General features: G+C 35.0%; 1 protein-coding gene across 3 annotated transcripts in view; it reads right to left on the reverse strand.

The window, feature by feature from the left end:
- Window positions 1-2429: 2429 nt before the first annotated feature.
- The window catches only part of WAC (WW domain containing adaptor with coiled-coil), a gene marked incomplete at both ends in the record, with an annotated part of 63677 nt that continues 52266 nt past the window's right edge, over window positions 2430-13840 (reverse strand). For all 3 annotated transcript variants that reach the window (XM_080716923.1, XM_080716922.1, XM_080716921.1), the window contains 7 exons: window positions 2430-2499; window positions 4868-4995; window positions 5892-6078; window positions 8067-8185; window positions 10413-10561; window positions 11046-11168; window positions 13192-13437. In XM_080716923.1, coding sequence (XP_080573049.1) covers window positions 2430-2499; window positions 4868-4995; window positions 5892-6078; window positions 8067-8185; window positions 10413-10561; window positions 11046-11168; window positions 13192-13437 — 1022 coding nt within the window. The remainder of the gene's footprint in view (window positions 2500-4867; window positions 4996-5891; window positions 6079-8066; window positions 8186-10412; window positions 10562-11045; window positions 11169-13191; window positions 13438-13840) is intronic.

The following is a 13840-nucleotide window of genomic DNA, read 5'->3' on the forward strand; positions in this document are numbered from 1 at the left end:
CAAGTAGATTATAAAAGTATTTCTACAAGAAAATTTTTCTGTTCAAAAATTCAACACTAACATATTTCAAAGTAGGCATCTCCTGGATATATGTGACAAATTCATCTAGAGATGTAAACAACTTTTTAAAATAAATTGTGGCATAAACTATTAGCAAGTCAAATTGACCTAGATCACAAGTCATCATATGATCAGGAAACATTGCCTTTACAATACAATACAAATGACTCACTTTTCCCCAGAAAAGATACAATTGGGATTCCAGCTCTTTGGGGTTTGGTGTACATGCACCAATGAAGTTCAGCAAATGGTTAACAATCTTACAGGTATTGAACATTTCATGACAAAAGAATTAATGACAGTTGTCTTAACATTTGAAAACTATTCTTAAGTTACAAGGGAAAAAAAAAATCAGCTTCCAGTATATGATTTTAATTCTCAATTACATTGGAATATTTTTTATAAATTCCAGAAAACACCAAAAATACTATTGCTGACTTTGTCTACTTATTTAAAAGCCTGAATTTTAGCTTCTATAGTTTAAATATAATTAAAGCACAAGAGCAGCTGGGCGCAGTGGTACACACCTGTAATCTTAGTACCTGGGAGGCTGAGACAAGAGGATCCCAGGTTTGAGGACAGCCTCAAAAAGTATTGAGACTCTCAAGTTAGCAAGACCATTTCAAAATAAAAGTAACTTAGGACTGGGGGTGTAGCCTGGAGGTAGAATGCCCCTGGATTCAATCCCAAGTACCACACATATATATTAAAAAAAAAAAAAAAAAAAGGCACAAGAGCAATTTTGAAGTTCCGTGTCTCAGGGAGCAAGAATGTTCATATTGACATTAAACAGCATAAACAAGCCCTTGTGCTGGCAGTTCTGGAAGCATGAATCTGCTTCAACAACAAAATCCTGTAAATGAGATGTTAAAGTTTTGAAGTTAAAAAGTTTTTTTCTGCATACAGAAACTCTTGAGATTTGATACACTACTGGCAGTGTCAAGCTAAGGCCATGTGACTAATATCTTTAGCAAAGGAAAAAAAAGTCAAAGTAATTTTATAGTAGCAATAGTTTCTTTTTTTATTTTAATATACTTTAGGAAACAATATACAAAGCTGAGCTTTCCACCATTTCCAGATAACAGCAGGAAGCTCCAGTTACACAAATTGAGCGTTTTGTGATGGCTAAGAACAGCAGTCAGCACCAGACTTGAACAGTTAGCCACAACACAAACATCCTTCAAATGAAATGTCATAATAGCAAGACAGGTAAACCAGGGTTTAACAAATGACAACCACGTGGGAAATGACTTAATCATTCTTGTTGAATTTCATATTTCATTAAATTTCGTATACACATTTTCCTGTTAATGTTTTAAACAAAACCTCCTTGAAGGAATTATATCAATTACGTATAAATATTCAACAAGAATAGTTTTGATAAAGAATCCCAGGTAGTTCAAATTGTAATATGCATTGACCGAAGGAAAAGAAAAATAACAATTTTTTGTTTGTTTTAACATGTTTATTACAACAGATACAATTCACATCTGACTAGCTCGGTTTCCTCTTTCCCTCCCACAACCATGTTCATTGGGCCATTTCCTTATATTCGAGCAATCAATGTACTTTCAGCACACATGCCCAGTAGTACTTTTAAGTCCATTCTTAGAGGGTGCAAATGGATTTCAATAATTTATACAAACAAGTGGGTTATGCTCAATCACTGCAATTTTAAGCTACTGTACACAGGAATGAAAAGGTTATAGAAAAGTGCCATAGCAACAGTGCCGTAAGAAAGGAGAAAAAGAGGAGCCTTAAAAAATGGGTGAAATCAGATCAAGGGTTTTAGAGGAAAATGAAACGCATGGGAAATGAAAAATATTTCCTGCAAAACGCGTGGAGCAGCACTGCTCTTGACCAGATGCGAGGGTGGAGACAGGTGGTCACGGCTACTTTGTACACTGCCTGTATAGTTCAGCATTGCATCCTTAGACACAGGTCACCTGGCGCTCGCACTGAAGCTTGAAAATGCAAGATTTCAGAATGATAAATTAACCCCCCCAATTTTTTTTTAAAAAAGCTAATTTTGCAGACAGGTTTACGTGTAAAAGGCTAGGTATTTAGCCACCTCAGCAATGATTAGTTTTGGATGTCTAAGCTCTGTTACACATGGCTTCCCATGGCTTCACTCTACAAAACGTATTTACAATGTGAAGAATACATCTACAAGAAATCTACATTTCAAGGGCTTCACAAGTCAGTCTTGCATCTTTCCCCTGAATTGACTCTCACAGACCCGTCCCCTTGTCATTTCCTTTGCTCAGCCTAACAGTCCAAAGTCTACTTAAATGCAGCTCAAAAATGTTAAGACTGGGCAACAGATTTACAGTTCCTGTACTCAAAACCATGTGCAATTATTCAGATCTTCAGACCATAAAGGAATTCTGATTTTTCAGCTTTTCGAGTTCCTTAATTTGTTGTCTCAAAAATAGAATCCTGAAATATAAAAACAGACATTAGAACATACAAAGTTATAAACAAAACCACTATCTTATAAAAGCAGCACTTACTAATAATTAAATCTGTATTTAAATGACATTCATTAAAGTATAAGATGACAGAATGAATGTTTCTTAGTTTTCCAAACAGCTTCTCAGTAGTTACTCTAAATATGAAGATTGATTTTAAGTTTATTCTTCCATACATTATAGCATCGCATAAAGAAAAGCAAAAGAATATTAACATGAGATTAACCTATACTGCTCTTTTCTGACTCAGGAGAGTATAAGACTACAATTTACTTGGTGTAAGAGGCAGATCAATTTGAAGAACAGTACTCAAACATCGAGCTAGGTAAATAAAAGTCCCAAGAAAACTGCGGTTGACAACAGTTAACTGTGTATTTCAAAATAGATGGTTCAATTTTGAGTTCCTTATACATAGACCTGCTAAATGTCTGAGGTGATAGATATGCCCATTATCCTAATCTGATCATTGTATTTTATGTATACATAGTATTGAAATATCACACTGTACCCCAGAAATATAATCATTTGTCAAATAAAAATTAAAAATAGGGAGATCTATAGTAAAGTACATGTTGAACATACCCGAGGCTCTGGTTTCAATTCATATCCAGTTTGTTTTAATGCAACCAAATCAAACTCAAATGCATGTTATATAACTTAAAAAGTAAAACACAAACTCCACAAATCCCACAGGTTAACTAGATTCCCAGAGACTCCACAGAAATTTTCCCTCTTCTGACCCCTCTCTTCTGTCAACTTTGTATTTACTGGTCAAGCAGGTACAATCACACATTGGCATGGCATCTGGCCATGCACACTTTTTTCCTAAGATGCAATAAAGAACAGTATAATTTCCTCAAGTCAAATGATCTGTTCAGCAAGCCAAAAATAAATTTATGTAGGTTAGAACTACTTTTTTAGGCAATCAATCCTAGAGTAAAAGAATCCCAGTTGATTCACACAGTACTGCCAGATATTAAAATAAAAGCTCACTTTTCCAAGTTTACTATCAATCTCGATTTGGTACTTAAATGATTATGGTTTCATGACAAGATTAACTCTTCCCTAAGATCCAGTGATATATAGGCAGGATATATAGCCACTGAGAGTGTGCCTTTTTTTTTTTTTTTTTTTTTTTTTTTTGTGGTACTGGGGTTCCTGGAAGCCCTTCTTCCTCCGGGCTACACTCCCGGACCTATTTTTACATTTTTTTAAAATTTGGAAACAGGGTCTCCTTCGAACCTGCGCGATCCTCCTGCCTCTGCCTCCCAAGCACGTCTCTCTGCGCCACCACGCCCGGCTGCCTTCAACTTTTAAAACTGGCATTTAAAGAAATACTTAGGCTGTTTAGTGTGACTTAGATATCTTACTTAAGTGAAATACCAAAGAAATGTGTTTATAGAAGGGAAAAATTAAGAAAGCAAATAGACTACACATTACTAAACTTGCTAGATAGCAAAATTCTTTCTGAAATTCCAAGAGATCTATAGGTGATACAATAATAATAGTATTGTGGGATTTCATGTCAAAGAAATACCCTCAGCAATACAGTGCTAACTTCAAACAAAGGAAAAAAAGGCTAATAAAGCATTTATCATAGGTGAGGAGAAATCAAGATGCCTTACCACTCATCAGGAATTCATCAGGAGTATTATTTCAAGAACAGTTATTGATATATCAGAAGTCTTAAAGTTCTTTAGCTTGTTATAAGATACAATTCCTCCCCCTTAGTTATTTTTTCCTGTCCTTTCACTACCTATAGTCCAAAAATACTAAATTCATAATTCCCAACTGAACATTAATCTGAGTAGAATGATGAAACCTCCCACGTTCCGTTCCATCTTGCCCAGAACATAAGCCATTCCTTTGTTCAGTATACATGTGCAGTCTATTCAACCTGCCTGTCACTTAACAGCCATCTTGTTTAAAGGTTAAATCAGATTTGACCTTTAAAGCATCACAATGTTTGTGGTTCAAGTAGTCCTTTCTTTAATGAAATAATGGCCTCAAAGCATAAGAGTAATAATGCTGGCAATTCCAATAAGCCACAAGGTAGGGGGGGTATTGGATATTGCCAAGATCTGTAGTAAGAATGAAATTTTTATTCATGAGGCAGGGAAAAGACATCTATGCTAGTTTTGATGTTGTACCTCAAACTGGGAAAAAATTATGGCCAGAGTGTATGACACATGCTTAGTTAAGATGGGAAAGATATTATAGGATTTGGTACTATATGGTTTGAGGCAGTCAATTGAGGTCTTGGAACACACTCCCTCCAGATAGAAGGGAATACTGTACACAATTCTAAGAAACAAATATTTCAATGAAAAACTTACCTTTGCTCTCGCAAAGTTGCCTGGATTTCACATACTCGGACTAAAGATCTTAAATTTTTTAATTCAGTACATATTTCTGACATGTGAACACTTCCCATGTTATGGGCTTCTTCACGCAACCTTGAGGCCTAAAATTAAAGAGAGGAAGAAAGATCACACAAAATACACTGTAAATATTAGCATGCACAAAATTAAAAAAACATACTCCCAAGAAGAACTTTATACTAAGATTTTCCTCAAAAACACAAAATGCTGGTAAATCTAAAGAAAGAAAGAAAAAAAAATAGATTTTTTTTTTTTTAAAAAGAAAACTGCTTCCAATGATATTAATGAAGGTAGTTATTTTGACTTCTCCTTCAGGTTTAAGAGCACTTCTCAGGGTAGTATACAGCACTTAGAAGGACTTGCAATTTGTGGTTTATGAAAGATGCTGGGCCAAGCAATGAGACTGTCAATATATAAGTTCAGCTATAATACCAAGAAAAGGAGCCTTACTATATTCCTATGTCATGACACACAACAGTTTCTGTGAACCTTCAGAACATTACTGCACTAATTGGAATCCCCTAAAGTCTTTCTTCTGTAAGCAAAAATATTCCCTAACATCACGTGGGAGAGCTGTGAAATTAACAGTGTTATCAGATTCTGAAATTACCAAAGTGGCACATCAGCTTTGAACCACATTTCTGGATTACCACACAACCGTGGGAATGTTATCAGGCTTTGATGCTAAAAATCATATAACCCTGGATCAGCAATTTTCATAAAAGCAGCAAAGAAAATAAATACAAGATATATGCTGAGCACCTGTTAGTGGTAGCTACAAAATTAAAATATTTTGTGCATGCTAAAATTACAAAAAGCCCATAAACTACACTCTGTATTCTGTTAAGCTATAGAATATATAACTAGAAACTGGTTACAATAAATACACCTCAAATTTAGGAGTCCAAATTATATTTTCTAAAAGAAAATACAATTTACTAGTCAATGGTAGAACACTGGCTATGGATTTCCAATATACCTGCTTCTCTGCATGATCTGCAGGCCATCCTTGAACGTGTTTTATGAGATTTTCATTGAAGTGTGCTGCCAGTGTAGGTGTCAATGAACATGCAGGTCGGGCAGACGAATTCTGTGGTACAACTGCTGCATTTGATGCATTACTACTAGAAGTATGATTTGGACCAGGTGACGGACTTCTCTGGCTACTGGAAGAGAAATGTTTAAAATGTATCTTTAAAAATATTATCTAGAAACTGCCTGGTAATATACCCAATTTAATGATAGCCAAAGTCCTATAAAAAATCTTATTTTATTATCAAATAAATAGAATCAGCAATCCAAACTAAATATTTAGTATGGTACTGGAGCTGAACCCAGGGGCATTCTACCTCCGAGCTCCACCCCTTGCTCTTCTTAATTTTTAGTTTGAAACAGGGTCTTGCTAAGTTGCCAAGGTTGTCTTAGAACCTGTAATCCTACTGTCTCAGCCTCCCCAGTACTGGGATGACAGGTGCAGGACACTAGACCTAGTCCAAAGTATATGTGTGTCATATATTCCTCAATACACTTTGGGGGGAGAAAAACAGCTCTTTAAACATTACTTTAAAAAAAATAATCGTATCCTCCAAATTTGATAGCAGAATCACACAGGAAATTTGTATACCACAAACACTAATGAAAACAAATTACAAACATTATTTTAAGAACGCTAGATAGAAAGCACATCTGAATACTCTATTTCATATATCCAGGTAAAGGAGGTCTCTCTATTCTGTTCAACATCAAAACACAAAGTGCTGAATCAGAGGGTGAAATAATGTGAAGCAAAACACAAGCATTTTACAGGACAGCACTAAATGAATACTGTGGCAAAATAACACCAAAAAAGTTATACTCTGAAACTGGTTATTTTCTTTTAAAACTGAATGGTTTGGGCCAGGGTTTGGGGATATGGTGCAAGAACCAAAGATTTAATCACCCAAGTTGATTTCCTACCTGCTTCACCAGACTTGGCTCTGAATGAATTTCAGTTATTTCCAAAAACTAAATCTCCCAAAAGATGAAGAGTTTTCATCACTGAGGATATTTAAAATAATACTGCAGCCTCTAAAGACAATTTAAAAGAATTTCCCAAAAATGTCCTGAGCAATGGCAACATTGCTGGAGTAAGTAGACAGCTTCCCAAGGTGGTTATTTTGAAGGGAACAACTCTCATTTGGATGTTTAAGTTCTGAAATGCTTGTTTAGAAAACAACAATAAAAACAACAGTTGAATTATTTTGCCACCTTGTAGCATAAAATAAAAATAGGAAAGTCAATCAAGTAAAAACCATTAATTCTATAAATTTTATTTAAAGTGTTATTGTTAATGAACAAAGAAAAGTGAAAATACAATACAGTGTTACATAGGTGTTTGAAAAGCAATGTGTATAGGGTCAGAGTTGAAGCTATTACTAAAGTTTGACATGCATCAGTTGGGAAATACTGCCCAAGTTTTAGATGTGAGATTTGCAGCTTCAAAAATAAAATCAAAATCAAAACTGCTATGAGGAAGTTGAAAAGTGGTTTAATACCAACAAATAAAGTATTGTAAAATTTTGTGCCTTTTTTGCACAAAGACCACATATAGTTTTAATCCCATCATAAAATAGTAAAAAAAAAAAAAAAAAAAAGCTACTTCCTTCAAAATAACCCAGACCTCATGACTTCCAAAATCTTCTTAGACATAAAAGACCTTGATAATTTGTTAAAAAAAAAATTGCAGTACTAGGAATTAAACCTACGGTTACTCTAACAGTGAAATATATTTCAGCACCTTGACAATTTCTATTCTGAGACAGGAGTCACTAAGTCACACAGGCTGTTCTCAAACATGCAATTTTCAGTCCTCAACCTCCCAAAACAGCTAAGAAAACAGGCATGCATCGTCATGCCCAGAATGTTTATAAATTTCACAACACCTAAAATTATACTAGGCCATCCATGGACTCTTCCAAAATTAAATTCTATCATATACATATATTAATATCCAAACAATAAAGCATGCCATATTAAAAAAACAATAGGTCTCTTTTACTTTTGGGGTGGCCCACATTCTCCTTTAAATGGGTATTTCTTACTTTCTTAAATTTCTATGTCTCTCGGGGAGTTAGGGGGATGCACAATAATGCAGTCTCAATACACATCAACTTACCTTGAGCGCTGAAGACTTCGAGGAGAGACAGGTTCATGAACTTGCTGTTTTTCAGCAGTTACAGGTTGCTGTGTGATAGGTTGTGACACTGGTCCTTGCTTAACTACTGGAGTACTAACCTGAAATGCCAAAATCTGATGAGATACAAGGGTTCTATCACATAGGCTTAGAGCACAGAAACTAGCTTCACTATCAACAAAACTTCCCTATTACTTCTTCTCTCCAGTGATTAAGATAAGAATTTTCTTTTATTTCTTTTTAATTTTTATTTTTTGGTACTGGGGATGGAACCCAGGGGCCTTCTACCTCCAGGCTACACTCTTAGACCTATTTTATATTTTATTTGGAAAAGGGGTCTCTTAAGCCAGCTGAGGCTGGCTTTGAACCTGCGTGATCCTCCTGTTTCAGCCTCCCAAGCATGGGAGTTACAAGTGTGTGTGTGCCACCACACCCGGCAAGATAAGAATTTTCTAAATTTTGTTTCCAAAGATTAATACTAGTGACACAAACAAATTTACCAAGTAGGACCCAAATCAGATCTATACATCTTGAAACATCATAAAACCGTAAGTTTTCACACAAAGTAGAAACGAAAGAAGACCTGCCAAAGGTCACACAATAAGAACAGTCAAGTTCTGACACAGATTTAACTGGCAACAGGGAGACAAATGTGATTTAAATTCAGATATTTAACAGCAATTTAACATATAAACCCTTGCCAAACGAAGGCAACGAGACTGGCAGAGAGTCTTAATAATCAAGCCACATCCTAGAGCTTTGTTCTTCCCTAAACAGCAGAGACCTACCTAACTCCATCCCCAAACCCACCTCACCTGTGCTTTATGTGAGAAATAAATGTCTAAAAGTCACAATACAAAGAAACCTGCAAGATCACCTTTTATTCCCTAGTTGGTTTACTAATATATAAAAGAAATAAAAGAAAAAAACAACATAACAAACTGGGAATGACTTATCAGGCAAGGGCGCCTCACTTAACACTGAGAATAAAGAAATTCTCCCTCCCAAATCTGGATCAGTTCTGTTAGTGCTGATTATTATCTATTAGTTGAAACCCAAACTTTTCTAAATAAAAAGTGATAGCCATCTGCTTAAAGGGCTTAAAACTCTAATTTTGTGACTATAAAATTAGTATTTCCACTTATTACCATTCTTAAAGTAACATCATTAAGATAAATCCTAAACTTTAAGGAATGCTTTGCTGAAACACACATGTAATCAAAATGCAGGTATAGTATAAGAAAATACATAATAAAATATCATTACCTGGAATTTTAAAAACCTAGGCCCTAAAAACATGTGAAGATCACTGGCTGAGAAAGGCTGGGGATGAACAAATCCAAGACCTAAGAATGTTGCACTACCACCTACAACATACGTTTCAACGTGTTTTTATTTTTAGGCTTCTGCTAAAGATATTATCTGAATAAGATCTTTGGCATTAAAAAGTCTGAAACAAGCCGGGTGTGGTGGCACACGTTGTAATCCCCACACTTGGGAGGCAGAGACAGGAGGATCACACATGGTTCAAAGCCAGCCACGCTGGCTTAAGAGACCCTATTTTCAAATAAAAAAAGTATAAAAATAGGTCTGGGAGTGTAGCCTAGAGTTGGAAGGGTTTCCAGGAACCCCAGTACCACCCAAAAAAAGAAAGAAAAAAGGAAAAGGAAAAAAATAAAAGAAAGAAAAAAAGGTCTGAAACAGCCCACTGTTTCACAACTACTAAGAAGAATTTCTGCCTGTATTCACAACTTTAGTTAACTCTAAATTTAATGTTTCGTTGGTGGTATGTTAAGCAACAAAGAGTGAGTATAACTGGCATTTATTTAAGAATTGTGATGGAGACACAAACGATGGGACACAAAACTTAATGATGACACTGTTGCAATCCTGTTTATGATCCAGTAAGAACAGAGGAGCAATTTTGTAACTGTATTCTATGGAGTTGTCTATGTAAGTATTTTGTTTAGAAAATACAGGAAGTACTACTTAGTAAAGTGTGTTCTGTGTTAAGAACTAGGTTTCAAATTGACTCTACCACAAAAACCAGACTTAACTAGAAGTTTAATTTATTAAATGAATAAATACTAGATCCCATGATGTGATAACTGACTGTAATATACATAAACTCGTAGCAGACAAAATGACTCATTTTTTGAAATAAAAGCATAAGACAAGTCACCAGAAAACATATTCTCCTATCCACATGCCCTTCATTCTAACATTGTCATTTTCAGAGGCTTTTTCTACAATATAGATTTCTAAAATGACATCAATTTCCCTAAAGTGAGAAGATTCTTTTCTACATTTCACTCAAAGTTGACATACCTTTGGCTGTGATGAAACAGGGGGAGTACTAATCAAAGGTTTGATAGGGACTGGGTTAGTCTGAGGTGTGCTTATTCTTGGAGAAACATAGGATCTTGGGGATGAAGCATCAGACGTTAAAGACATTGGAGACTGATTAGATGGCGGGGCTGTAAAAGAGTGAAGTAATCAATTTCAAATAACCCCCAAACCACTGTAATATATGTGCTCTTGTGTGAATCCCTTACTATCGATACCTTCATGAAGTGGAAGGATAGCTCATTCAAGATAGGAATTGAGTATTTCTGCATTCCATAGTAAAAAACTTATCTAAAATCAATCTCAATCAAAATCTAGCTCTTCCAATATATGCAATGTTTCACAAAGACAGAGCGTACCATACTTAATTTTTAGCTTTGGAGTACAACGCCTTATTAGCAACTTAAATTATGAGTGAAATATATATTGCAGGTTTAATGGAATACATTAAGGTATATGTCAAGGTTTCCTTTATTTAAAAAATACTATAGTATACGCCATTACATAAAATAAATATAAAATAAAACCACTAATTTATTATAGCTAATTTCTTCAAGATCTAAAAACAAATATGCTATTAATTCCAAAACAAAACAAAAATACAATTTTTAATACCTTGTGTAGAGAGCTGAGCAGCTTGAGAAATCAGAGATGTTATGTTGAAAGCAGAGGGTCCAGCAGTAAGAAATTTATGAATTATAGACTGCAGTGAAGCCTGCGTCACAGCTGCTGTAAGAACTAAAAACACATTATTTCCTAAATTCAAATAAAAGCATAGACATGTGGAATTAGTGACAACTTGAAAACTCAAAAGAAAACTGAGAAAAAAAGTTGAGTGTTTCTACTAGAATGTAAAAAAAAAAAAAAAAAAGCCTAAAAGAAAAGATTTTAAATCTAAGGGAGAGGAAAAAAAAAAAAAAAATGGGTTTACAATAAAACAAACAGTTCCCTTTACACTAATAAAACTCTTCAGTATTCAATGCTCAGTACTTTACTTGAAATTAACTGAATAAATGGTTTCGTGACTGCTTTTTTGAAGAACTGACCACTCAATATTTCATAATGAATGGAAAGAAGCCAGAAATACTGTCAATTTTTACTACATAAGATCTTTTCACATTGCTTTATGCCATGAAAAGAAATTAATCTGTTCGAGGGCAAACTCACCTCGAACATTAATTTCTGTTCCAACAGATTTCAAGTATTACGTGTATGTATATTCCTATCACTATGATGTATAATTACAATATATCAATAAAAAGTATATTTAAAAAAGAAAAAAGAGACAGTTGTGATTTATGCTTGTAATCCCAGTACTTGGGAGGCTGAGAAAGAAGATAGTCTCAGCTACTTAGTGAGACCTTATTTCCAAATAAAACATAAAATAGGTATGGAAGTGCAGCCCTGAAGTAAAACAAGACCCTGGGTTCCACCCCCAGTACCACACACACACACAAAAAGAAAAACGATCTTTTTATTTTATTATTGCTATATCCTCATGCTGTTTCCACATATTGTTTAAAAGCTCTACTTTGCCTAAGAAAAATATTTACCTATGAAAGAATTACATAATTATCATAAAGAATAAAAATAAAGAAAAGCTGAGGGCAATACTAGAAAGCTGATGGCAAATAAGCCTGAGGTAGCTTCATTTTTAGGGCAAAATAAAAAATCAAATCACCTAATGCCAGTCTAAGTATATTATACAAAAATACAAACAGAAACTTACTAATCACAAAATTACACATTGCTCTTAGGATTTAATGACTGAATCAGAAGAGTTTCCAAATTAAAACTACAATTAACTTTGGTTCAAACTTCTTCAAGGTGACTGCCCAAACACTAGCATAATGAAAAGCAAGGCTAGAATTAAGTTACCCAATTATCCAGGAAAATATGGTAAAATTTCACCCAGTTCAAGTATTTTCATTAACTACCCAAATTCCTCATTTTCTAGTGTGCAGCTTATTTAAATATTTCCAAATAAAAATAGTATTTTAAGATAATTATTCACATATAAGTTTTTAAAAATATCAAGTTTTTGTACAAATTTTTACAAGCGTTCCTTATTTGGTTTCTACACTAAGCACAGAATATCCAATAACTACCAGATATGCACCAAGTTTTAAAAAATATTATTAAAGCCAGGCATGGTGGTGAACGCTTTTAATCCCAGTACTTGGGAGGCTGAGACAGGAGGATAGCAGATCTGCAGCCCGCCTCAGCTATTTGGTGAGGCCCCCCCACAATGTAGTGAGACCCTGTTTCAAAATAAAGAATAAAATGTAGGGTTGGGGTACATGTAGCTCACAGGTAGAATGGCCCTGGGTTCAATTCCCAGTATTGGCCCTGGGTTCAATCCCCAGTATTGCAAAAATTAAATGAATGAATGAATGAATGAATGAATGAATGAATGAGTTCAGACCTGAATCTCTCTTTTTCTTGTCCTTGTGCAGTACTGGGGATGGACCCCAGAGGCATTCTATCTCCAAGCTACATCCCAGTCCCATTTTGTTCTTTTACTTTGAAAAAGTGTCTCACTAAGTTGTAGAGGGCCTAAGATGCTGAGACTGGCCACAAACCTTTTTCAGTATCCACAAATCCTGGGATTACATGTATGTGCAACCATACCTAGGCTCAAACATGAATTTCAACAGGAAATAAAAAAAAATCATACATAATTTAAAATATTACTGATAATGTAATTTTGCTCATTGCAAATGAATTTTTTCCCCAAAAATCATTAATTACAAAAACTTACCTTCATTGATTTTAGATATGTCCACATTAGAATTATTAAGCTGCAGCGTGGCTTGCAAAGCAGGAAGCAACTGTCTAAGAAGATTTGGGTCCTGAAGTAATGGAGGTATTGTTGACTGTGGAACGGGAGAAACAGGGACTGCTGAAACAGATGTTGGAGGTGCAGATGTGGGATTCAGTCCAGAGGCAGAAGACGTGGAAGGAGTTGTGCAAGAATGTGATACCAATTTGTCTCCTGACGTTGATTCTGAACAAAAAGAAGGTAAGAAGGCTGAATAAAAAACAAAACAATCAACCAACCAAACAAAAACATGATGGGGGAAGAGGGGATGAGGGGAACTGAGGTAGGGCTAAATGAGTGATGTGTGCTGGTATGCTGCTATCATCGTGTACTCCACTAAGATGTGTGACTGTATGTAAGATGTATGCACCGATAAAAATAAGGCTGAAAAAGAGTATCTCAATACAGTAAACTGAACATCACAAAAACATCCTCCATTTAATACAAGAAGTCTCATTAAACACTCACACAGGCACCCAGTAAATGTCTGACTAGAATAAGGAGGCAGGTATTTTCATGTATCATTCGCCGGTAAGAAAATGGACAAGAAAAGAGTATGTAACTTGAAGTTACAAAAGCAGGTGAAGCC

This window comes from Muscardinus avellanarius (assembly GCF_963383645.1).
Source record: "Muscardinus avellanarius genome assembly, chromosome: 20".
Taxonomy (NCBI): domain Eukaryota; kingdom Metazoa; phylum Chordata; class Mammalia; order Rodentia; family Gliridae; genus Muscardinus; species Muscardinus avellanarius.